The sequence below is a fragment of the Lissotriton helveticus genome, chromosome 3_1, assembly GCF_964261635.1.
Source record: "Lissotriton helveticus chromosome 3_1, aLisHel1.1, whole genome shotgun sequence".
In the NCBI taxonomy this organism is placed as follows: Eukaryota; Metazoa; Chordata; class Amphibia; order Caudata; family Salamandridae; genus Lissotriton; species Lissotriton helveticus.
This window is the reverse complement of record NC_136061.1, coordinates 761923418-761949876: the sequence shown is the minus strand read 5'-3', so window position 1 is coordinate 761949876 and position 26459 is coordinate 761923418. Positions and strand designations below refer to the sequence as shown.

The window sequence follows — 26459 nt, the reverse complement described above, 5'->3', positions numbered from 1 at the left end:
GACGTGTAACGGTCGCGGGAAAAGGAAAAGACACCTATGCGTGGACTGGAAGGCGTGCGTGACGCAATAAATAAACAAACGGCCGAGCAGTCGTGTTGCGTTCCCAGCCCCTCCCACGGCGGTGATTACGTTACTTGGGTCTGTCTGCGGTGTTTGTTATTGTCGGTGATTGAGTTACCGCCCGGTGTCTGGTGCCCCGTCTCTGCTTACGGCGCCCTGATAAAGCTGCCTGCCCCGGGACCGCCATCTTGATAGGGGGCGTGTTGAGCTGAACGGGACATGGATTTTCGCCACAAGAAAACACCAACCGAATAGAGTTTGTATAGCGGCGGCTGAGGGGTTTCTCTTCCTCCTTCTACCGAGCTTTCTTTCTGTTCACCGGACTGTGGTTGTTGAACCGACCGCCGACATGAGCCTGATCTTCGGCAGGTGCCGGGCTTCACCCAGGACTGCCGCGCCCTCCATCCGCCAAAAGCTGCAATTTTCCCCCAGCGATGACGAAGACGCCGGTGGCAGCAGTACCGGCGAGGACTCGGCCTTCCAGGAGTCCGACTCTCCGCTGTGTCGGGGGGCGCAGGAGCGGGCCCCAGAGGAGGAAGAGATCTGCGAGGCTGACTCCTGGGAGGAAGAAGGCTTTGGATCCTCGTCGCCCGTCAAATCCCCCCACGACTACTTCCTGAACGCCATCTCTTCGCCCGTCAAGTCTCCCGGCCGCTACTTCATGGACGGCTCCCCGATCTGCTTCATGCGTGGTGCTTCTCCTTCCCCGCTGCGGGCTGGCGGGCCCGTCACCTCTCCGATCCGGTCTCCCCGGAACGGGTACCGACGGGAGCAGCGCGAGGGCTCCAGCTCCCCTATCCCCGACTGCCCAGGGACACCCCCGCACAAGACTTTTCGCAAGCTACGGCTCTTCGACACCCCGCACACGCCCAAGGTGAGTGCCTTCCCCAGGCCATGTGGGTGACTGCATGCAGCCGTGGGGCTGATGTTGGTGTTGGACAATAACGTTTGCTGTCATCAAAGTTGTTGTTTAATTTCTTTATGGGAGCGTATGGATGGGTTATTGGTTGAACTTTATTTAAAACGTGAGGGTTGGTAGAAAAGTGTGGTCCCCGTCCTTGTGTAACTGACGTGCCTCCTTGCCACGCCCACTTAAGACCAAGCGACCGCTTACAGCATGGCATACCTCTACTAAGAGGCAAGACATCTTTCATATTTAATGGCTTGTAGTAACCCCCCTTATAGATTTGACCAGCTAGCAACTGGTCCTAGGCTGTCATAGTTGCAGCCACCAATCACTCGCCCCAAACACCTAATCAGGCTTTCGCAGCACCCATTTACACGGAGATTTGACCAGCCAGCAACTGGTCCTAGGCTGTCATAGTTGCAGCCACCAATCACTCGCCCCAAACACCTAATCAGGCTATCGCAGCACCCAGTTACACGGACCAGAACGCCGCAGGCCTTATTTGTAATGCACGTTTAGTATTGGCCCCATCAGTCCCTTTTCATCACCGGATACGATTGACGCCCCAAATGATTCCCGAATTACTGTTCAAAGTTGCACAGTAGCCTTCATCCCATTACAATCTATTGCTCACAACGGGGCACTGCAGAGGTGACGTTCACTTCTGTTTTATCGCAAGTGACATGTCCTCCACAGCAGCATTGTAGAAGTGACATTTAGCTCATTATATTTCACCAGGCACTTCGCACCGCCCTCCGCAAACGTGACACCTCAGTACATATTTCTAGTTACCGCAGTACACCCACCCTCTTTGAGCAAGTGGTGTTTAGTTTCCATTTGGGCACTGGAGAGGGTAAGGCTCCAGTTACATATTTCTCAGATACCGCTTGTGGCCCACTCACGTGGGGCGCTACAGAAGTGACACTTAATTACACACGTATGCACTTGACAATCCAGCACAGGTGAGATACCATTACACATCCAGCTGTCACTTGTCACCCCCTTATGGGGTCCACATCCTAGTGCATACATAAGATGCTTCAAAGGTGACACCTTTCCATTACATTCTTGCACCGTGGGATACGAGAGGTGACTGTACATTAGTTCAGTCTGCGGAGTACCCTCGCTGAGGCGTAGAGATGATGTTTTCAGACATCATTATCGGTCACCCACAGTTACTGACGCCCACCGCTCCTGTTCTCCATGGGAAGGGGCCGTTTACACATCAAGCTGTTACTCCTGAATCGTGTAACGCAACTTGAGTATTAAGTAAAATACAGCGGGCGTGATCAATTAAACTTATTGGTGGCCGTCGGAGTTTGTGTTATTCCGGTCTTCTACCCAGACATGCATGGGCATGTTCATTAGCTCGGATCTTCTGGCATCTCTGCAATTACTAACATGTTTCTTGTTTTAAATGTCTACGGCATGGCGTCCAACATGATTCGGCATACCGATCACACTTATCTGGGCCTTAGGTCTTCTTTAAATGCTGTCCCCGTTGGTGATTCCTAACTAGCTAACCCGGCAGAGTAGAAGCCGCCTTGACGGGTTTGACTACAGGCATCACTCTCCCCGGAGGAACCATTAAATAATAGCCAAACAATATTGATAATGCAGTAAATGATCATCAGACAGGTGGTATAAGTATATACACCTCTTAAATGGCATGCTTTAAGTGGTAACAGGGAGTTCATATCTTAATAGATGTTATTTCTCTCGGTCCTGATGAATAAATATCCACTAGGGGTACGGCTAGAAACATGGCAAATGCAAAAAGAACAATTGATGGGCAGAATGCAGAACAATGTCATACATTCACCCCAGTACTGAGATCTGTGCTTCAATCCATCATTTTTTTTGCTCGCCATGCTATTCCGTTTTGGACGCAGCCATATGCAAATTAGTCTTGACCCTGCACCTAGTCCAGCCCGAACTGCCAGGCCAGGCCCTCCTTGGACTAGAAATAAGCATCCTAGGACCGGTTTCGGGCTTTCAGCCCTCATCAGCCAGGATAGCTTGACTCCAGTGTCATGGGGAGCACGGGACACACGCCCGGGCATACCTGCCCCACTCAGGGTGACAAATGTGACTGGGGTTGAGTGTCTGAAAAGTTTCAGCGCTCCGCCCATCATCTCCTTGTGTTTACTTAGAAACATGGCAACCATTTAGGAATCTGGTACATAAAACCCCCTTTTCTTAACCCCCCCCCCGCCCAACCCCAACCATAGCGACTAGAGGTCAGAATAAAGTGGAAACCCCTACAGGTATTTTTTTAAACCTCATCCCAGCAGCCCACTCTCCCCCATGGTTTTTATATCTTTTCCTTTATCATTGCATAATCATTCAAGTTCTCCCACATAACCTGGTGGTTGCAGCACTCCCGATCCGTAGCGGGATTGACCCGATGATGAAGCATGCCACCAAGCTGTATTCCTGGTGGGTGAGGGTTTTTACAAAAAACCTTTTCTCCTATGTAGAGTTAGTCTCCTCGGTGTAGCTGAGGTTCCTGTTTTTGGTTGTGAATCTTTTTAAATGTTAGCAAATGTAACTACTAAATAAGAAATGGAATATGCAGGCATTACCTGATCACAGATGCAAAATTGCAGTGATGTGTGCAGTCATCATGCAGAGCGGACCTTTGGGTATTTACAGTGATTAATCATACCTCAGCCCAAGCCCCTGCACCAGAAGTTCACAGCAGCACTCTGCCTAAAATGGTTGCATTGACTGCAATCTGTAGATAGATAAGTACATTTTTCTTAAATAGTTTGCATCCTCCCCCAATTTAAAGAGTTGAAGCGCCAATTTATTTATTATTTATTTAGAGAGTTTTATATAGCGCTACTGGACCCGAGGGCTTCAGAGCGCTTTACAAGGTAGTTATACATACAAGAGCTAGATCACAATGTACATTAATCAAGCAGGAAATAGAACATTATAATCAAATGGATAGGAGGTAGCCATATAAGACGACAAAAGCTGCGTGCAAGTAATCAAGGAGGGTAAAAAACATCTTTTAAATGAGTGAGAGGGGAGGCAAGGAGATCAAAAGAAGATGGGGAGTAAAGAGAATCGGAGAAATAGGTGTGTAAAAACAGGAGGGGAGGAGGTAAGCGAGGTGGGAAAGGTGAGGGACAGCAGGGGAGCAGGATTGGACAGTGCTCAAATTTCTATAAAATATGTTGTTTGATGTTCTAACCTAAGTAGTCCAACCTTACTAATGGATGGATAGGTTTACTGATAAATCCTAATGTGGCAAAATACTAATCTAATTTTCCCTAAATCCTACTTTGTTGACATACTGATGCCCTGGTTGGCGTGTAGTCCCATAGCAATGTAATGATTAAATGCTTTCAACTTGTATCTTTTACGTTATCTCTCGTCTAGCGATGTCCTTAACCTGGGGCAATGTAACTCTTGGGTTGCCAATTTGCTCCGTGTGTCATTGGCGAGTGGGTGTTGCAGGTTACTAAAGGTAAGCTGTAGGGAAGTATGGGCTACTGTTGGTACCAAATTTTTCTCCCCTCCTTCCTCTGATCTGCCTGTACTTAGCCCTAGTTCACTAAGAGTGAGAACGATTGAGGTACCTGACACACTTTGAAGTGTTATGAAATGGGAATGAGAATGTCATTGATAGCAAGTGAGTAGTCTTCAGTCTTCCTTTTGTAGGTCTTGCCCAAGACAGTGCATACGCGGTCACCCCCGCCACCCCCTCTTTTTCTTTCTTCTGATACATACAGCTTAGTCCCCGTCCTTTACTTATGGTTGGCTTCATTTGTGCTCTTGTTTCCTTCATTCTTGTTGGTTAGCTGCTGTAGACTTCCTTCCATATATTGATTGCCCCTCCCATGTCCTTACATGTATCCTTCCACTCCTCTCCTTTTATTTAGGTGCTACTTTTTTTTTCTCTTTGCTTTGTTTCAGAATTCTACCTCAGTGCACCTTTTCCAGCTGGCTCCCTCTTGTATTCTCCCTGCTCTGTGTTCCTTCGCTGCCCATGTTGGCTTTGAACAACATGACTTAATTAAAGTTGAGACTGCCAGTATTTCGCATAGGTGAGACCTATTGGCTTTGCCCAGGTATGCGCGGTTTACTGTCACTAGTTCTTAAAACATAGTCCTGGATGGAGCGAAAGTCCACACTAATACTCTCGCATAGTGCTATTGGCTATTTGGTGTATCTTCCCATTTTCGACAGCATGCTTCCATTTAATGGATAAAGTACTATTTTACATTTGAAAAGTGGATTTGTTCATCGGTTCCATGCATTCTTTACCAAAGCAATCCTTGTTGCTGTTTTTTCTGATCGTTGGCAAAGCCATGGGACAGGTAATCAACAACGTTTGTAAATGCCTGTTTGTTTACATTTAACCCCTTTAGGCTTTTGCCAATGCTTGTTTGAATAGCATTGGCACAGTTTGTGCTTTGGGTATATGATGTATTTCCACGGCTCTGACTTAAGCCGAAAGGCAGCGGGTACTGTGAAACTTTAGTAAAGTCAAGTCATCTGAGAGGTAACTGGATTCTGAGAGTGGAAGTATTGTATTGTAATTTTGCATTTATATAGCGCTTACTACCCCTGACGAGGCGTCAAAGCGCTTTTTCGGCAGGTAGCACGCTACTCCGGGACCCATAGAGGATTAGTGTTGAATTAGTATAGTGAAACCTGCAGGTACAATTTAAGTGGTGGATAGGTTAGTCAGTTATTTGGATTTGGAATGATAGCAGAAGGATAGAGTAGGACAAAGGTTTGTATTTATCGCTCGTTTGTTGACGCATGCTATTCAGGGAGCCTATAAAGGATTAGTGGTGAATTAATATGAGGTAATTTCAGTGGTGGATATTAGTCTGTTACTTGGAGTGAGAAGGATAGCGGATGGATAAAAGGGGAAGAAAGATTTGCATTCATATAGCACTGGTTACCCCTGATGGGTGTTGAAGCGCTTTTCTGGCGAGTAGCACGCCACTCCGGAATCCATAAAGGATTAGTGTTGAAAATTAGTATCGTATAAATATGAAGTAATTTGAGTAGTAGATATGTTATTCAGTTATTTGGGCAGTATATTAGTATAGTTGAATATGGAATTTGAGAAGTGAACATGTTAGTCTGTTAATTTTGATTGAAAAAGGATAGTGGAGGGATAAAAGAGTGAAGGTTTTTTTTTTAAGTCTTAGCAGTAGGAAGAGGCTTTTGGAAGAGTAAAAAGGAGTTTTGGAGGGAAGGAGTCAGAGGGGAGAGTTTAGAAATGTATATGTTTCATGGACCTGATTTGGTTGTGTAGTATTGTTTGTGAGAGGAGGTTGTGACTTAGAGGGGGTGGTGATGTGTTTATGTGTAAAGTGTATGTTGTGTGTAGGAGGGAATGAAGTAGAGGTGGGAGTGTTTATCTTAGACTGGTTTGTTTCAAGAGTTACAAAGTTTGGTGGTGTGCAGTGTGTGTGTTGTGTGTTAGTGTTATTATGGTAGAAGGGAGAGGAGGGTGTTTGATGGACAACTGATGGCAGGATCATTATATTTGTTAGTGATAAAAGGTGGACTGTTAGATGTAATTACAGCAGGGAGAGTGTCTGAGTGGGATGTAGTTATGTATGGTGTTGATTGGCGTTGTGTTAGTAATGAGTGTATTGGTTAGTGGTATAGGATAGAGTTGTGTACTGTTTGTGGGTGATGGTGGATATGTGTGGTAGTTGGGATAGTAGGGTGTGTAGATTTGGTTGGGTTGGTGGTGCATGCTGGTACATTAATCTGTGCATAGTGGTGTATATTTGGTGTGAGTGTGTTGCTCTGTGGTTGTGGATGGTGTGGGCTGGGTATTGTTAAATGAGAAAATGGGCAGCATTTCTGGCCCTAGTACCGACCAGTCTCGAACCGGCTCAAACAGGCAACTACCCTTGTCCTCTCCGCCCTTTGCTGAGACGCCCTAAGCCTGGCCTTTTTTGTAGCCCTAGTAATCAGTTGACCCCTTCAGCCAATGGGAACCCTAGCCCTAACACTATCCGATCACAACACTAGCCCTAACATCTAGAACCAATAGGAGACCAGGACCTTGCAGCCAATCTTAACCCTAGTCCAAGCACCCAATCAGTTCAAAAGCCCTGATCTCTACGTCCAATAAAGGCCTTAGCCCTACCACTAGTCCCAACCCAAGTCCAAGCAGCCAATGGTACAGGTAGCCCTAGTCCCTACTTCCAATAGAAAGCCTAACCCTACTCTTAGTCCCACAACTGGTCCAACAACCAATCACACCAGAAGCCCTAAATAGCTACTTCCAATTAAAGGTCTAACCCTAGCCCTAGTCCCACCCTACTCCCAACAACCAATAACATAGGAAGCCCTAGTCTCTACTTCCAATAGAAAGCCTAACCCTAGCCCCAACCCTGCAATGATTGAATCACAGACGGAAAAACCAATCAGAACCCTCAAATACCCAACCAATGAGGACCTTAACCCTAACCCAATAGAAACACCAGATACAACCACCAATCAGTGTACACATGTGCCAACCACTAGCACACCATATAAGATCCCAGCAACCTCAGACAAAATTTGCTGGCCAGGGAGTTGGAAGCTGCTTGCTCCTGTTCAGAATCTCCTAGGAGACAGGCAAGCGCAATCCATAACTTTGGACTTCTGCAGGTAAAGGCTTCACTAACTCGAAATCTAGCAATACTGTTTGAATAAAGCTTTACTCCCCCTGCTGGCCAAAAAACGAAGTGCACAGGCCGCAGTAAATACAGTTTAAACAGCTCACAGAAGCACCCTCTGATGTAGAAAATCCCTGTTGCTGGGGGTGAGGGGGGCCTCACTGGCTTGTGAACACAAAATGGTGGCTGGGGGTGCACTGTTTGAGCACACAGGCCTAAGCACAGAATAAACGAGTAATTTGGAGGGAAAACAGATTTGTCACCAAGGAATGAGAGGGACAAACTACAGAGGTTGGACTGCAAATCCCACAATTCAACACACTAAATGAAGGCAATCATGGGCAGGGAAAACCACACATTTAAAACACAACACAGGTGATAAAATAAGCAATTACAGGCAGGCTAAAACTACAATTTTTAACTGTAACAACCACAGGCATAGACAGTAAACACAGAAAGTGAAAATCGTTTTTTTTAAACAACTTTTGTCTTGTGAAGAGACCGCACTAGTCTGTCTCCTTACCACTTCCTGGACTCTGCTCGCTGCAATCTGGGGCACATGTAGGCTGCAACTCACAAGATGGATGGAGGGTGCTTTAGAGGCATTTTCAGCTCCCGTGTACGTCATTGGTCGTGTTGTGCTTTGAACCTTTGTTTGGCTCTAGAGATGAACCTGCAATTTAAAAAGATATTTTTTATTTTTTCTATTGTCTCGATATTCAGACACTTTCGCTGAGTCATGATGACTCATCAATGGTTTTGGTTCACATACCACCGTGCTGACTCATCACACTTCTCCAGATTTGTACATAGCATGCATTTCACTTAGTAATACTACTGCAGTTATATGAATTTATCCCTAGTAAAAACACGAGTTCATGAACTCTGCTTAGGATTCCGATGTGAGGTTATATGGGTTGGATTATTTTGGCTAATAGCGTCCCATGCTAGAGATTATTTCTGGGAAACACCAGAGGGCCATCATCGAGGAAATGCCCGGCCGGGTGTGAGGGGTGAATACTAAAGCCACATTTTTTTTAATGTCCATGTGTCGCATTGTAATATGTATATTTTTTAATTGGTAGGTAATGCATGCCGTTGAAAATGTGAGTTTGGAAGATTCTTTCACTGCATCGTTTAAGGTGGCATCGTACAAACTTGAGATTGTCACTTCCCATGAAGATAATTTACTAACTTCTATAATGAGCCATTATCCAAGATCCGGAGTGAATTGTAAGAATTCGTGTCAAGTTTATGTTCATCTTTTTAGTTTAGTTGATTTCCTATGCGAGACAGTTTACTTGTTGTAGATCTCAATCCACCAGTAATACGTTTGTCTTCAGGCATGGTGGGTGTGACGGGTGAATAGATTTTGAAAGTATATACCTTCCTTTTAGACCCATTTCTCCTCCTTTCGTTTCTGACATTGTAACTGAATTAATTTTACCATGCTTAATTTCTTCTCGATGTAGTTACTAATAGTCTTACAAGCTCTCCTGTAATCCTGTCCCTTCGCAGACGTAGTTGCACCGCTTTACCTAAACCATCTTTTGCTACTGGGCTTTGGTTCTGGGCAGCAGCCGTGTCTCATTTTTACACAGGGGCATGCACGCCATTTTGCTGCCTGACAATTTCTTTTAAAATAAAAATTACAGGCGAGGTATTCTTTTCCGTTTTCATAATTCGTTCATTCATCGCCAGTTTATTACAACTGAATTGCAAAAATGTCTGATACGAGTGTAAGTTTACTAAAGTAGCGACTATGGGCCTTCCTAACTGTAATTAGGGGCGAAGTGAAGAATTTAGTGAAATCTTATTCGGTCACCTTTTTGTTACACCATATGGAAGATAATGGAGCATAAAAAGGTTGACATAATGTGCTGCTTTTCTCCGCTCTGTTGTTCTGTCCATGGCAACATTGTTCTTGCCCCATGGATGCTTTTGAACAACTCAGCTGCAAGTTCCGCTTGCCAGTTCTCCACTGAAGCAAACGTGTGGTGCTGTCGGGGAATTCACCTTTGTGGAATTGTCCATGGATTGCCTTCTCCATCATGTATGTTCAGCTGCGTTTTCTGGTTTTAACTTTGTGTGTTGGCTTTGTACTATGCTGCTAATTGTATGGCTTGAGTGTTGGCTAAATTCCCAAACCTACTGCTTTAGAGAAATCTGTCTGTTCTTGAAATGTATCGTATCACAATTTGCTGTTAAAATCTTAATACAAGAGACGTAAACATTTTGAACCTTTCCATATTATTTTCGGCAGAGTTTGCTTTCAAAAGCTCGTGGATTAGGTTCCAATTCTCTCAGAAGCAAAGGTGGGTCACTCTTCAGGAACGGGGAGAAATTAGAAAAGCAGGAATCGAGCACTGACAAGACGCCGCAGGTGAACATAAATCCATTCACTCCAGACTCGGTTATACTTCAAGCTACAGCTGGACAGTGTCAACGGCGAAAAAGGACACACAGGAATGAGTAAGAATTCTAATTAATCCTTATTCCTTGAGTCATGCCTAAAGTTTATCAAACTAGACCAGTTGAGTAGTTTGTACTTTCTGCTTCTTGTTTCGTAACTTAAGTTTCAAGATTCTTTATCACAGCCCGAGTTGCCACCACTGGTTTAATAACCGCTAAGACATTTAGTACATGTTATGCAGCACTGAATCGTGGATCTTTATTTGTTCAGCTTGTCAAATCCTGATATATTTTTTAATCTAATTTCCAGTTTCTTCAAATGTAATGGCGTTAACGTTGGAGCATATGTACTATAGCTAATGGAAATGCTTTGTTTTTAGCTCCTGTGAGGAGGACATGGAAGCAAGTGATGGAGAGCTTGAAGATGAGAAGAGCAGACCTGCCAAGGTATAGTAAAAGCTTTCCTCTTGTATGTTAAAACTTTCACTGTAAAAGTATGTTTTAAATTAATTAGTTTTTCTTTTTGTCCCCACCCAAGAGGATCACAATTACAGAAAGCAATATGAAATCAAGGTACACAACTGAATTTCACGAGTTGGAAAAGGTTGGATCTGGGGAATTTGGATCGGTGTTCAAGTGTGTGAAAAGACTTGATGGATGCATCTATGCCATAAAGCGATCAAAAAAGCCCCTGGCTGGCTCAGTAGATGAGTAAGTTTTGGATAAAAGGAATGTTTTGTACTTGCAGTGATGTGTAAGAATTATATTTGTGTTTCTTTCGTAGCCCAACCAAGCGGACAGCAGAGCAAATTATTTATTAGCTTAATTCAAAAGTCCGTGTTTTTTTCCCCCCCAACATATTTTTATTGGCATGCGGTTCATCATCAATCGGGAGTAATAACGGTCAGTACACATCTTAATTTAAGAGTACAGCAGGTCAACAACACGCATCTATATTTGGCTACTACTGTTCATTTCTTAAACCCTCCCCAGTTCCTAATAAACTGTCAGGATGCACCTAGGACATATGTATGTGGTGGGTCAAGTGAAGGTATGTGTCCCTCTCCTAACTTTCTGAGGAGTTGTCTATGGCCTGTTGTATCTATGAAAGGGGGCCTTCCGGCGGATGTCTTTCAGTTTATATAGAATGGTAAAAAGTAAACCACTTCAAACAAATGGGGGTGCGCAGCTCACAAAGGCCAGTAAGCCAGAGTAGATGGAAAAAGTCACTTCTTTATTAGAAATCAATTCACTTTAAGAACATTCCATTTCGTTCATCAGCCTCGATTGCATGTCTTATTAAGATTTGCATCATAACAAGAGATGCACCCTCTAGATTGGCCTCCCACTCCTTGGAGCTCGTCACTCAAATCCTCAATAGTGGGAAAGATGAGGATGCTTAGCCCCCAGGTACTTTTTTGTTATCGATCTACTGTTGGAGGGTTATGCCATCCCACCACCTCGACAGTTATTGTTTTTTAAGCGTTCAAGTTTCAAAAACATAGCCTGTAATCTCGATTTATTCTGTCCTGAGTAAACCACTTCTTAACCATTGAACTGTGCAGAGAGGTCTAGGGCAGGTAGTTGTGCCATGGGCACCTGTATAAAAGTCTGGGGTATGCAGGATAGATGGTGGGTGGGGGTCGGTAGGGACATGGCAACTTCCCACATGTTGTCAAGCCTCCACAGCACCTATTTTGTATGTTAGAAGCACTGGTGGTGGAGCGGGGCGTGGTATGGCAATTGCGTTGGGACACTTCCTACTCCTCATCCACATGTTCCATTATACTTGTGCTGTAGCTTCGAGTTCACCTCCATTATGGACATCCCAGTGCTGCCTGCATTATACTTGTGCTGTAGCTTCGAGTTCACCTCCATTATGGACATCCCAATGCTGCCTGCAAAGATATTCCACTATCTAATTATGTTCATCGCCAGGCTGTGTACTCGCTGTTCCTCTCCCTTCACTCTGGCCACGGTCCGGGTCCTCCCATACCTATGAGAAAGTCCGTGTTAGATTTAACTTTGACTTGATCTGTGTGGCAAAGAGCAAATAATGTTTTGGTTTAGACAGCCCCTGTTTATTCATTTAAAAATCGTATTCTGTTTGTTTTAGGCAGAATGCTTTAAGGGAAGTGTATGCACATGCTGTACTTGGACAGCACCCGCATGTAGTCCGGTACTACTCTGCATGGGCTGAAGACGATCATATGTTAATACAGAACGAGTATTGTAATGGTAGGTCTTGATTTTTTTTCTTCCTTCTTTTATTTTTCTTTTGTTCTGCTTTACATGTTCATGTATCTTTCCATTTGGTTAAGAAGTAGAATTTAAAATGATTTGCATGATGGAAAATCCGGCCTGTTTAAGTGATTATCAAATGCTTAGGACTATTTTTCAGAGCTTTCCTAAAAGTAATGTACTTTTTAAAATTTCACAATTCTTTCCAAACAGGAGTACCAGAATATTTAATGCCATCAGACATATTTGTTTTGGATTGCATTGATATGAGCTTTTCAGTCTCTTTCATGAGTAAAGAGACTATGGCTACATCTGCCTGTACAGTGCATCCAGTGTCTAAATATCGTGCTCTTATTTAGACTGACCTTGAGGAAGGAGTGTTTACAGTAGAGCTTTACATTAATAATGAAATACTGATTAAGAATAAAGAAATGTGTGACGCTAGAAGATAGTCGAGCTGTAGATCCTGTATTCCATGTTTGTTGCTGCATTCCAATTGAGGACTATATATTCAAACTAAACGAGCTTTATGGTATTGGAGTGTAAACTGTACTTGTCTCTAACATAGTTCTAAAATATTAAATGGTTTTAATTCAGTTACTCTGCAGAATGGAATTTCTTGAATCTTTGTGGTTTGCCAGTACGGAAGTCCTTACAATCCAGGAAGTTATAGGATTTTGCTAGCAGTGTGCTTGCAGTTGTTTATATGGGCCAGAATTGGAGGCTATCGATTGATTTCATTTCCCTTTGACAGGTGGAAGCTTAGCCGATGCCATCAGTGAAAATTACCGAAATATGAAGTACTTTACAGAATCAGAACTCAAGGACCTGCTTCTGCAAGTGGCCAGTGGTCTTAAATATATTCATTCAATGTCACTGGTGCACATGGATATAAAACCTAGTAAGTGTCTGCTTATGTCTTTCACAAAGTAATATGCTTAATGGGCAATTTTAAGTGGTCGGCGGTTGCATTAGCTCCACAGCTGAAGCTCCAACAATAATTATAATTATATATATATATATATATATATATATATATATATATATATATATACACACTACGGATTCGTTCTAGTCATTTTGTTGTATGTTTATGTAACAACCTTTATATTTTTATGTATGTATTTGTTTGAACACTTATTTTTGTGGCCAAGCATAGTGGTTGACCAGTTTGCCACTAAACAATTATTTTCTAAAACTCACTTGGGTAAGTGGGATTTTCGGCTGTAACAAAGTGGGTTGATCAGGTTCCTGGGCGTTCTGCATATCTTGAATCCTTATTAAACGTGTGATTTTTCAGTGAGTGGCACACGAAATGCTCACTCTTCTTTTTGGACCCTGGTGATTTTAATGTTCATTAGAAGTTCGTTTATGCTGTAACAGCAGTCTTTTGATTGGCGAGCCAGTTATAAAAACAAAGGATAACTGGGTGGCATAGAGGCATCTCCAAGTAATTTGTGAATTTTGAAGCTGCTGGTTAAAATTGCTGTTAGAAGGAATCCAGGGGCTTCGCTGCCCCCAGAATACCCAGAGGTGTCTGAAAGCTATTTATTTTTACCTGTTTGAAAAGGATTCCTGTACACGGCTAGGATGTCTTTTTTTTTTTTTTAAGAACTGTCAGTCACTTTGAGGTGCCACTTCTGTCTAATTCTACAAACGTTGTTTCATCCTTAACCACCATCAGTAATTCAGCCCCTCCTTGGCTGGGGGGTGTAGTCTTGTACAAACTCTAGTACCTTCAGTTCAGGAACATGCACAAGTCCTATCTCACATGGTAGCTTTCATAGTAGCTGTAGTAGTCTAGGCTGGCTTATGAGAGCCCCACTTCATATGCCCATGTACAGTAATGTTTGTGCTTACGAAAATGTTCAACAGTTTTTATACATAACAATTTGACATACCCTTTCTCTTTAGGTAACATTTTTATATCTAGGACAGCCATTCCAAATTCAACAATAGAAGAAGTTGATGATGATTACTGCTCATCTGGCAAAGTCATGTTTAAAATAGGTAAGTAAAATGGCCGCCACATACATTTAGAGCAAGTACCTGATTTGATAATCTGTCATAGACTTTAGGGAAAAGCTTTTCTCCTCCTTAATTACATTCGAAGGTAACAATAATTGCCCTTCTTGGATGTTTCAACTCAGCATGCTGAATCCTGTTTACAATTTACCACGGTGGCCTTTTGTTCCTGTATTATCGATTTGATTAAATAATGTTTTTCTGAGGGATTATCTTTTGAGTTGAAATCTCCCAATTGTTAAGTATTTTGCAGTTTGCAAGAATATCGAGTATAATGATCACTCTTCTGTTTCTGTTAATAGGGGATCTTGGTCATGTTACAAGAATATCCAGTCCACAGGTAGAGGAAGGGGACAGTCGATTCCTGGCAAATGAAGTTTTACAGGAGGTAATAATACATGGTTTGAAGTATTGTAAATTATTTTTTCTCTACCTAGATAAAAGGCTGCTGAGCATTTCCCTTTGCTGCCTTTTTTTCTGGGGCTCGCCGACTGCCCTACCTCTGACTAGATGTTTTGGAGAACGAGTATGCTATTTAGAAGCACCACAAATGTAGAGGAGCAATGTTGAATATCAAAGGCAATCCTCGGAGTTGGATTGGGTCTCATTGGAAATTGGGGTGGTGGGGGATATATTTCAGGGTACCTTCCCAGCAAAAGGAGAAGTGAAAGCTCTTTACTGCATTGCTGCCTTTACCATTCCCTTTCAATGTTTGCCGTTGATGTAGAAACAGCTCTACGTTTTGTTGAATTTCAGCATGTTTGTATTTCTATGAATCATCTCCTAAATACAACCCAGATTTTATGGAAGCTTTACATTTACAGAATGTATACAAGTGCCAAATAACATAACAGCCACCCATCCGCAAACAAAGGAGTTTTCGGCCTTCAAAATGGGCAGGTTCAATGGATGGTTCTGCCTTTCGGGTTGAGACCAACCTGCTCTTTTTCTCCAATTACACCTTGTACTGTTGTACTTGAACTTTTAAGAGACCTCACGGACCAGAAAGCTCTGATCAATTTGCATGACAGCTGATATTGCTCACAGCCTGATTCTCGGGTTTAAGGGGAGGTATATTGAATTATGTCATTCAAACAGAACAGCAAGTTCATTCCTGAACACCAAGCACACAGGAGAGGGAAAATCTAACCACACGAGTAAGCAGGTTCTTGTCTTACATTTGAGGTACAGTCGGAGCAATAGTGCTCGTTAAATGTGGGGAGTGATCCTAGCTTTAGTAGAATATCAGCTGTCATGCCAATCACCCAGGTTTTCAGACCAGATGTGGCATCTATTAGTCTTTCACGTACAGCTATACAAGCATTGCCTGTCTCGCCTTTAAAAAATGTACTGCTAAAGACGATACTGTGTTTTCTGAGACAGCGGGGCCTTTAGTTACTTAAGGGAATAAGAGTTGTCCTTATCAACTTTTAGGGGCCTGCCAAATATTATTTTTTTCTCTCTCTAGTTAAAAAAAAATTCTGTGAAAATGTATTCCGGGATTTTGCAAACGGATATTATCTGATCTTGATGTAGCAAAGCATATCTATGATGGTGAACTAGACTTAAATCGCTTGTTCTACATTTACATTAAGGTTTTGTAATGGTTAATTTCTGATAGATACATCTGCCGTGTGGATTCCTCACCTTGTGAATACCCCCTTGCGTCAGCAACATTCGGAAATTCTTTTTTTTTTTTTTTCGTAGCCTCGCGCCGACGTGGACTCCTGACGTCATAGAGACACGACCTCGCTCGCGACTCCGCTGACGTCACCGACGCCTATAATAGGCCCACGCCGGCGTGATGACATCAGTTCCCTTTTTTCCGCGTCGTCGACGCTAACGGTTATCGGGAATCTCTGTAGCCAACGGATACTTTGTTGTCTTTATTATTAACATTTTCTGCGTCTCTGTATCCTGTCTTTTCGACAATGTCTTCAAAAAAGACCGGCTTCAAGCCCTGCAGAGAATGCGGCAAAATGATGTCCATTACCGACCCACACAGCGACTGCATCTGGTGCTTGAGCTCGGACCATGATGTGGAGGACTGCTCTTCGTGTAAGAAAATGAACCCGAAGGCCCTGAGGGAGAGAGAGGCGAAGCTCCTGGTGGCTAAAATGAAAGCTGGAAAAGGAAAATCGTCGAAGTCTCGTTCTCGAAGGGCGAGGTCGAAGTCGAGATCGAGGTCCAGGTCTAGATCTAGAGGAAGGTCGTCTTCGAAGTCGGCTTCGGACCATGTTTCGAAGAAGAGGAAACATAAGAAGAGGAGACATGAGTCCCGACGTCGTTCTGGTAAGGAGTCGGGGTCGAGGTCGAGGTCACCGAAGGTTCGTTCGAAGGTGGTGACCATTGAAGTTTCGGATCCAGAACCTGAAGGTGAGGCTTCCCCTTCTGAGTCACGGGCGCCGTCTCCGGCTCCGTCTCCGACTCCGAATCCGGCTCCGAATCCATCTCCGGCGCCGTCCCCGGTCCGAGATGAGGAGGAGCCTCATGAGGATGAGGGTTCCGAGCCCTTAAGTGAGCCGAATCCGAACGCTCCTCGAGACAGGCCTGAAGGTTTTCATCCACCATTTCCTGCCCCAGGCCAGGACCCTTCTGCGTTTCTCAACGCGATGTATGGAGTCTTTTCGAGGTCATGGTACCCCTCTGGTGCACCTTCGGGTCCCATGGGTCCTTTGGCGTTTAACTTAGGAGTCCCTCACTCCTACCCTCCGGCTCCGTTTATGCCTTACATGCCGGCTCCGACGCCGCCGTGGCATTTTCCGGCTCCACCGAAGCCGTCGACGCCGGTTCCGGCGTCACCAGCTCCGGGTCGACCTAGAACACATCCCTCTGAACCTACGGATTCGATCCCGACGTCGATTCCGAATCCGTCGGAGCCGATGGTGGATCCGAGGGCAAAACGGGTCAAGATGAGATCCAGAAGAGAGGCTCAGCGCCTTCTGGAGGAAAGGAGGTTTTTGGACTCACAATCTGATCTCGAGGAGGGTGAGTTGGATGAAGATACTTTTGAAGATTTGGCAGAAGCAGGAAGCCTGGATTTCTCTCCAGAGTGGGAGTTACCATCAGGTTCTAGTACTCCTTCTAAGGACATTCAACCCTATCATTTGATTATGAGAAAGGCTGCCAGTCTGCTTAAGTTGACTTTGCCTACAGCAGAATTCAAATCTAATATTCTGACTGAAGTACTCCATTCTCCGAGTTCAGTGGTGGAACCTCTTCTTCCTTTCAATGAAGCTCTAACAGAGCCCATTCTGGAGGTGTGGAAAAAACCTTTGTCTGCTCCAGCTGTCTCTAAAAGTGTAGCCAGAAGATACAGGGTTGCCCCTGATGATCCTGCCTTTTTAACCTCTCACCCTTCACCGGAGAGTTTGATCATTCAGGCTGCATGCTCCAAAAAGAACATTAGTGCTTTCCCTCAGGTTCCTTTTGAGAAGGAAGCAAAGAAGCAGGATCAGGTGGCAAAGAAGTCCTTCTCCTCTGCCAGTATGGCATTGAAGTCATCAAATGCCACTTGCTTGATGGGGAGATATTTACACGCTCTGATGGACTCTTTACATGTTCTGGTTCCAAAAGTTCCTGATGACAGCAAGAAGGATTTTGAGGAAGTCATCTCTGACGCTCAGGCAGCGGCTCGCCAGGTCATTCAGAGCGGTTTGGATACTGTAGACTCTGTGGCGCGCATTATGGGCACTGCTGTCGCTACTAGGAGGTCTGCCTGGTTGAAATCCTCTGACTTTTCGGCTGATGTTCAGGCGACATTATTAGATCTTCCTTTCGATGGTTCAGGCCTTTTTGGGAAGAAGGCTGATGCGGCCCTTGAGAGGTTTAAGGATTGCAAGGCGACTGCTAAATCCCTGGGTCTCCAAATGAGAGGTTCTTCAACTGGCAGTAGATTCAGAGGTTTTGGCCGTCCTGCCTTTCGGAATTCCCGGCAAGGCCAACAGCAGCAGCAGCAACAACAGCAGCAGCAAAACTCCTTATACAGGTCCTACAGGGGAAAGCAAAGAGTGCGTCCTCGTGGACGTCAGGTCTCTTCCTCCTCCACTTCCTCCAACCCTCCTGCCCCTGAGAAGCAGCCCTAGATCCGACATTCAGGATCATGTGGGTCCGGTTGGGGGCCGGCTTACCCATTTTCTACAGGATTGGGAATCGGTTACGTCAGATCTTTGGGTTCTCAATCTTGTAGAAAATGGGTATGCCCTTCCCTTTCGGGAATTCCCTCCCAATTTCCCTCCTTGCCAAGGGTATTGCTCCGAGGAGCATCTGTCTCTTCTGCAAGAGGAAGTTTTAACTCTGATAAGAAAGGGTGCGATAGAGGTGGTCCCAGAGCAGGAAAGGGGTCAGGGATGCTACTCCCGGTATTTCCTGATTCCGAAGAAGGATGGCAGGCTTCGTCCAATCCTGGATCTCAGGATCTTGAATCTCTATCTGAAACAGGAGAAATTCAAGATGCTCACCCTTGCTCAGGTTCTTCAAGCGCTGCAAGAAGAAGACTGGATGGTGTCACTCGACTTGCAGGATGCTTACTTTCACATCCCAATCCTGAAGTCGCACAGGCGGTATCTCCGTTTTACGGTGGGATCGCAGCACTACCAGTTTGCGGTCCTTCCGTTTGGACTTACTACTGCGCCTCGAGTCTTCACCAAGGTGATGGCAGTGGTGGCGGCACATCTCAGAAGGTCAGGGATTCCGGTATTCCCTTATTTAGACGACTGGCTGATCAAAGCGGAGTCGTCAGAGAGAGTGCTCCATCATTTGCGGGAGACAACCCAGTTGTTGTACAGGTTGGGTTTTTCAATAAATGTACCCAAGTCTCACCTGGTGCCCTCCCAGCGCAACCTGTTCATAGGTGCGGTACTGGACACAACCGTATGTCGTGCATTCCCTCCCCCTCAAAGGATTCGCGACATACGGGAGATGATTCCTTTGTTTTACAATGGAGCGGTCGTTCCAGTCCTGAAGGTCCTTCGCCTGCTCGGTCTGATGGCTTCATGCATTCTGTTGGTCAACCATGCACGCTGGCACATGAGGGCGCTCCAGTGGTGTCTCCGCAGGCAGTGGTATCAGCACAGCGGAGACCTCAGGGAGTCAGTGAGGATCTCCAGAGAAGCTGCAGCGGATCTGTCTTGGTGGGGCGTGGAAGGCAATCTGTCCCAAGGAAAGCCTTTTCAACTTCCCCCATCGGTGGCCACGGTGATAACGGATGCATCCACTCTCGGGTGGGGTGCTCATCTGGGGGATCTGGAGGTCAAAGGCCTTTGGTCTCCAGAGGAAAGGTTGCTTCACATCAACCTTCTAGAATTGCGGGCGATACGTTTGGCGCTCAAGGCCTTCCTCCCTTCCCTTCGCAGTCAGTCTGTTCAAGTCCTGACGGACAACACGACTGCGATGTGGTACATCAACAAGCAGGGAGGAGTAGGGTCACAGTGTCTCTGCAGAGAGGCTCTGCGTCTCTGGTCCTGGGTTCAGGACCATCAGATTTGTCTGATGGCAAATCATCTGGCCGGTGTTCTGAACGTTCGTGCAGACAGTCTCAGTCGGCAGTTCTCTGCCGACCACGAGTGGAGGCTGCACCCGGAGGTGGTTCACGACATCTTTCAGATGTGGGGGACTCCTCGGGTGGACCTGTTTGCCACTCGCGAGAATGCGCACTGCCTGTCGTTCTGCAGTCTCCAGTATCCGATGCAAGGAGCCTTGGGGGACGCGTTTCAGTTGAGTTGGAAAGATCAACTCCTTTACGCGTTTCCCCCCATACCCTTGATTCCTCGGGTTCTGAGGAAGATTCGCCAGGACCGGGCCCAAGTCATATTGGTCGCTCCGGATTGGCCAAGAAGGGTGTGGTATACAGATCTACTCCACCTCTCCTCTCACCCGCCGCTCCGTCTCCCTCTCAGGGCAGACCTCCTCTCTCTGATGGAGGGGCAGGTTTTACACCCCCACCTCCAGACATTGCACCTTCATGCCTGGAGATTGAGCGGGGCAACCTGAATTCCTTTTCCCTCCCGCCTGACGTTGTGGATGTCATCTTGTCAGCCAGGCGTGACTCCACTAAGTCCATCTATTCTTATAGATGGGCGAAATTTGTCACGTGGTGTGGGGAAAGGTCTGTTGATCCTTTGAGGGCCCATTTGTCTAATGTTCTACAATTTGCTCTTTCTTTGGCGCGGCAGGGTCTGGCGGTTGCCACGGTAAAGGGTTACCTGTCGGCGCTGTCGGCTTTTCTCTGCTTGCCTGACCAGCCCTCTCTTTTTAAGTCTCCTGTGGTCTTAAGGTTTTTGAAGGGTCTTACTAATATGTTCCCTCCTTCACCTTTCATTGTGCCTCAGTGGGATTTAAATCTTGTATTGACCTTTTTGATGGGGGCTCCCTTTGAGCCTCTCCACAAATGTCCCATGAGGCTTCTTACCCTTAAGACAGTCTTCTTGGTTGCAATAACCTCGGCAAGGAGGGTTAGTGAGCTTCAAGCTCTTAGCTCCAAGCCCCCATTCCTGACCATTCATGTTGATAGAATGGTTCTTAGGTCCAGGGCTGCTTTTCTGCCTAAGGTGGTAACTCCCTTCCATCTAGGACAGTCCATTACCCTACCTACCTTCTATCCTCCCCCTCACCCTTCCAAGGAGGAGGAGAGACTGCACCGTCTGGACCCTAAGAGGGCGGTGTCCTTTTACTTGGACAGATCCAAGGACTTTCGCTTGGAGGACCAGCTCTTCGTTGGATTTGCTGGCTGCAAGAAAGGAAGGGCGGTCCATAAAAGGACTTTATCGAGATGGATCGTCCTCTGCATAAAGATCTGCTACTCTTTGGCCGGTAAGGAACCACCAGAGGGTATAAGGGCTCATTCAACTAGAGCTAAGTCTTCAACCTCAGCATTGGCTAGAGGTGTGCCTGTGGAGGATATTTGTAGGGCGGCGACTTGGTCTTCCCTCCACACTTTCGCGAAGCATTACTGCTTGGATTCCGAAGTGAGGAGGGACGGCCATTTTGCGCGCTCTGTCCTTCAGGATTTCCTGGTTTAGAAGAGTGGACACCCTCCTCCGGGAGTGGGGACTGCTGTGGGACTCTATTCACAAGGTGAGGAATCCACACGGCAGATGTATCTATCAGAAGAACAAGTTACTTACCTTCGGTAACGCTTTTTCTGGTAGATACTATATCTGCCTGTGGATTCCTCACCGACCCACCCGCCTCCCCGTTGTCCACTCTTCTATGCCAGAGTCACTGTAGTGTAATATATATATATATATATATATTTTATTGTCAAGGAAATGTTTCAGTTGCTTTCCTGCTTTTGCTTAACACTGTGTGTTTTGCCTTGAGTACTGTGTACTGTGTATACTTGTATATTTCTACTGTCATTGGTCCGTCCGTGTGCCTCGATGGCACGGAAAAAAGGGCGGAACTGATGTCATCACGCCGGCGTGGGCCTATTATAGGCGTCGGTGACGTCAGCGGAGTCGCGAGCGAGGTCGTGTCTCTATGACGTCAGGAGTCCACGTCGGCGCGAGGCTACGAAAAAAAAAAAAAAAGAATTTCCGAATGTTGCTGACGCAAGGGGGTATTCACAAGGTGAGGAATCCACAGGCAGATATAGTATCTACCAGAAAAAGCGTTACCGAAGGTAAGTAACTTGTTCTTCTTTCATCCAACGTAGACACTTTTTGAGGCAGGTAGTAGCTCTTATTCTAATGTATTTTCTCACTCCCCTTTATTCTTGCGACTGCATTTCTGTTTTAAAATAGTTAAATACATAAGCGATTATGTTAAGAATGCAGTATCTTAATCTAGCAGATTTTTTTCCACACGTAAACTTTCCAAATAGCCTATAAAATCCTTTTTTTTTTTTTTTTTTTTCCTCATCACTTGATGAAAATATTTTCTTTAACACCCCGTTTCCTATATCCGACTTTTTTGTACTGGATGAACACTTTTTTTTATTCTTTCTTGAATGTATGAAGGGACAATATGGTGCATGATCAAAGAAGATTACTGTGTCTTTATGGTACTCTTGACCTGAATAAGTATGTATATTTTTTTGTCTTTTAGGACTATACTAATTTACCGAAGGCTGATATTTTTGCTCTGGCATTAACTGTGGTGTGTGCTTCAGGATCTGAACCACTTCCGACTAATGGTGATCAGTGGCATGAAATTCGACAGGGAAGACTGCCGAAAATACCGCAAGTGTTGTCTCAAGATCTCTTAGATTTGCTAAAAGTAAGGCTTGCATCAAGTTACCTGGGTGGCAATTAGGGTTGTAGTGATTATCCATGGCATGGATTTTAGGGCTTAAAAGCAACTCGTTTACTGTGCCCATTATATTAAATGATGTTTGGTTTTGCAGGTTATGATTCATCCTGACCCAGAAAGAAGACCTTCTGCCTTAGCCCTAATCAGGCACTCTGTTCTGCTCTCAGCTGCAAGGAAAAGTGCAGACCAGTTACGGATAGAACTTAATGCAGAAAAGTTTAAAAATGCCCTTCTACAAAAGTAAGTGACAGATTTTAATGTACCTTTTTAAAAAATGTTTTCACATCTATTTACCCTGTCTTTTTGGCATTTTACACCATAATTGAGGCCAAGGTGAAATATGTTGGTGTGCGTGTTGCCGCCAGGAACTTTGTCATTTGCACGACAAACGTTCTGAATAATGTCAGTATTGCTAGGTAGAATCTTGAATTGTACACCAAATATGTGCTTTTCTCAATCCTACAACCGTTTATGGCAGTTTGATACCATTTAATACGAGGGTGGCAATTGGAAAACTTTCGAGGTTGTGCACTTTCTACTTATTGAGCATGTTTAATAATGCGCAGTACAGGAACCCCAGCAATGCTCAAACGTACCTTTTGTCTCGTACTCTCATATTATGCAGATTTTCTACTATAGGTCACAAACAATCGCCCACTGCCTAGCAATCAATGCATGCACTTAGGTTCGTGAAGGGGTGCAAAATCCTTCCCTTTCTGACTACGTCCATTACCCCGACAGGTGGTTTCATTCATAATAATGCCTTCAGAGGCTGTTCTAGTGGTCATACCATCCACTTGTCAAGAGAACAAACAATTGTCAAATGTGTCTCCAGACAAAAACTGTAATATAACAGCTGAGAAAATGAATGTTACAAGGTTTTTTTTTTACTGTATTTTATTGGTTTCCAGCAAACCGTACAGTGCATGTTGACCGCAAACCGTACAGTGCATGTTGACCGTGCTATACAGATTCATACCAAACACATTACCCACTCTCTCATAGTCTGTGGTAGGAGACATTTCACCTTCACCTCCGGTAGATTTCAATGGTTTTCCCTTGAGGACGGAAGAGTAAGCGCGATATAACTTCTGGGAATCAATCACCACCTGACACCTTGGACTTGTTTAGTGCCTTCATGGTGGCCCCCACCTCCTCCAAGCAGAGGTTCTCCTGCAATTCTTGCATGGCCTACCCCTGCAGCTGAGGGAGTCCCACCCTAGCCAGAACCCCCCCCCCCCCCACCCACATCGTGTAGGTCACCCTTATAGACCTCTTAACCGCTTCCATGCTAATGACAAGGCCAGCTCGTCATGCAGTTTACTGGACCTGTGCTTATGACGAGCTGGCCTTATCATGAACAATGGGCATCTGAATATGTCAGCACCCAGCGGGAATTCCCTTAGCATTGAAGGTGTTCAAGTGGTCCGGCAGGGCAGACCGGGCAACCCGTTGCCGGGACTGTAATTGACCCTGCCCATAATGAATGTTAAAGTTACCTCAGTTAATTTTACATTTGCCTTACAAAACTTGTACATATTTCTTTTCAGAGAATTGAAGAAAGCGCAGATCGCGAAAGCAGCTGCAGAAGAAAGAGCACTGTTCACTGACCGAATGACGACAAGATCTACAGTACAAACTAGTCGAACATCTCGTCTCATTGGAAAGAAAATGAACCGTTCTGTTAGTCTTACGATTTACTGAAATATTTAGATGGCAAGACTTGGACATTGGAGCTTTGGGAATCAGAAAAGCAGACATTGAAATATAGCGACTTGCTGCAGGACTGACTTCAGAAGTCTGAAAGATGCCGCTGATGGACAGTTTATTTTACAGTTTTCACATGGCTTGAGTCAACTGCTAAAACCGGAGTCTGTTGCTTTTAACGTGTGGATTACAGCGTGTATCTGTATCGAGCATAAAAACAGACTTAATTTGGTCTATTTAGAACCAAGAATGTTGACCTCTATTGGGGTAGAAAAGGCACGACAGAGTGAGAACTGTGGCACTATACCATAAAATGTGGTAGATTACCTGTGATTTAGTTGATTTGACGTGTAATTTCAAATCTGGCGATCTCAAGTTGAAGACTGCTAAACACGGAAGTCCGGCGCCCTTGAAACTGGCCTTTTATGAAAGGCTGTTACATTGTGTCTGCAATTATTTTGTTAACTGTGGTGGAAAATATTTTCTCTATTGCAAGTTTTGTAACGAACCACACCTATCAGCAAATTTGTGTTGGTCGTGTGTGCCCAAATGTATGGGACCAGAATAGACCAAGCAGTAAAGAAGCCTTATTTTTCCACATTAGTTAAATCATCCTAGTACTAACCACTATTGTGGTTTTGCTTCGGCATGTTAAAATAATATTTTACTACATTTGATTTCTTTCCCACCCTACCATTTTCACCTTTTGCAATGGTGAAAAAAGATGTCTGTATTCAGGAATTGGAAAAGAAAAGTGTTTCTAAAATAATGTTTAAAAAAACTGGGTGTCGGATTTGATCAATGTGTGACATTGGGTTATTTCTTGTGAATTTTACTTTTATACTAAACTGAGAGCACTTTGTTGGCATAGTAAAAGCCATTGGAGATTAACCAATGGTAATACTTGCCTTGTGATATTGCTGCTATTTTAGTTTGTTTTGCATTTGCTGTAAATTTGTAGCATTAAAACAATCATTGTGTTAATAGGCCTTCTGTTTGGAAAAATTATGTGAATAAAAAAGGTTGCTTCTGCTTGAGGCAGCGTTTTCCTTCTGAAGCTAGTGCGTTGTACAATGCACCTGTGCTTGTTAGTATCACATGTCATTTGAACTGTAAAAGTGTAATAGCTGAACGGTCTTGACTGTTTTTATTTTGTTTTATATTTGTCAAATAAAGTTCTGTAAATGTTCCTTTTATCCCCTATAAACAATGTGAAGTGTTTTTTTGCGTAAAGCCTGGGTCTCAATCAAGGATATCAGATTGTGCATTATTGTAACCTTACGTTTTACTGATCTCTGTAATTTATTGTTCTTTCCCAAGAGAAAACCTTTTTTACCAACCAGTCTTTCATTGGGCTGAACTTTGAAACATAAAGAACATAGGCGTTGATAGTACATTTAATTACTACAAACTGTAAGTCACCCCCATGCTGGTGTGCAGGGTTTCTTTTATCCTAAAGTGTGAATACAGCTCATGTTTATTATTGCAAAAGAGACTCCAGCCGTATAACACGTTTTTAAAATTATTATTCTATTGTTGAAACATTTATCGGTTAATCTTTAGGAATTGCAAGATTTTTACTCCATGTTTAACTGGTTTTGTGATTACAAATTAAAATGTAACGTTCACAACCTTTAGCAGTTTTGATTACAAAAGGCAGTGTTCAAGTGTGGTGTGTCTGATGGAACCCTCTGTTGTAAAGTAAGCCGAAATTGTCTTTTTTTGGACACATTTACCTAGTTTGTCTGCTGCAAGAAACTAGCATTGGCAAGGTTGATACATTTTTCCTTGGGAGGCCTATTGGCATTGTCAATGATTATTATTATTTTTTTTTTTATTTTTTTAAAGATCATGCACAGCAGCGTGGGTAACTGTGCAACATGGTTCAAAGCAAATAAAGCTCTATGCCAAAGCTAGCATTGGCAGCGTCACATCGCGTAGTTTTTATTCAATGGGGAACAAAGGTGACAGGGTGAGTGGGTTAAAGAGAACTGTTTTTTTTTTTTTTAGAGTTTTATACAGCGCAAACTAGACCCGTGACAATCTGGTATCAGAGCGCTTTACATGACCACCCGTTTCGTTATAGATTGACACATTCATTTTTATTTGTTTCAGAGCTGTGTTTTCGCGTCGGATTACAAATGCAATGCAGTTTATGGCAATATTTTATTTTAGTCAATGTAATAAAAACCATGAGTAAAATGAAGAAA

At 44.2% G+C, this 26459-nt stretch overlaps 1 protein-coding gene across 1 annotated transcript; it reads left to right on the top strand.

The window, feature by feature from the left end:
- WEE1 (WEE1 G2 checkpoint kinase) lies at positions 1 to 25456 on the top strand. Its single transcript, XM_078680960.1, has 11 exons — positions 1 to 934; positions 9878 to 10086; positions 10407 to 10473; positions 10565 to 10737; positions 12143 to 12264; positions 13022 to 13168; positions 14182 to 14277; positions 14595 to 14680; positions 22339 to 22509; positions 22637 to 22782; positions 24093 to 25456. The coding sequence occupies exons 1-11, from the start codon at positions 410 to 412 to the stop codon at positions 24244 to 24246; spliced, it is 1896 nt and encodes a 631-aa protein (XP_078537086.1). The 5' UTR covers positions 1 to 409; the 3' UTR covers positions 24247 to 25456.
- The last annotated feature ends 1003 nt before the right edge of the window (positions 25457 to 26459 follow it).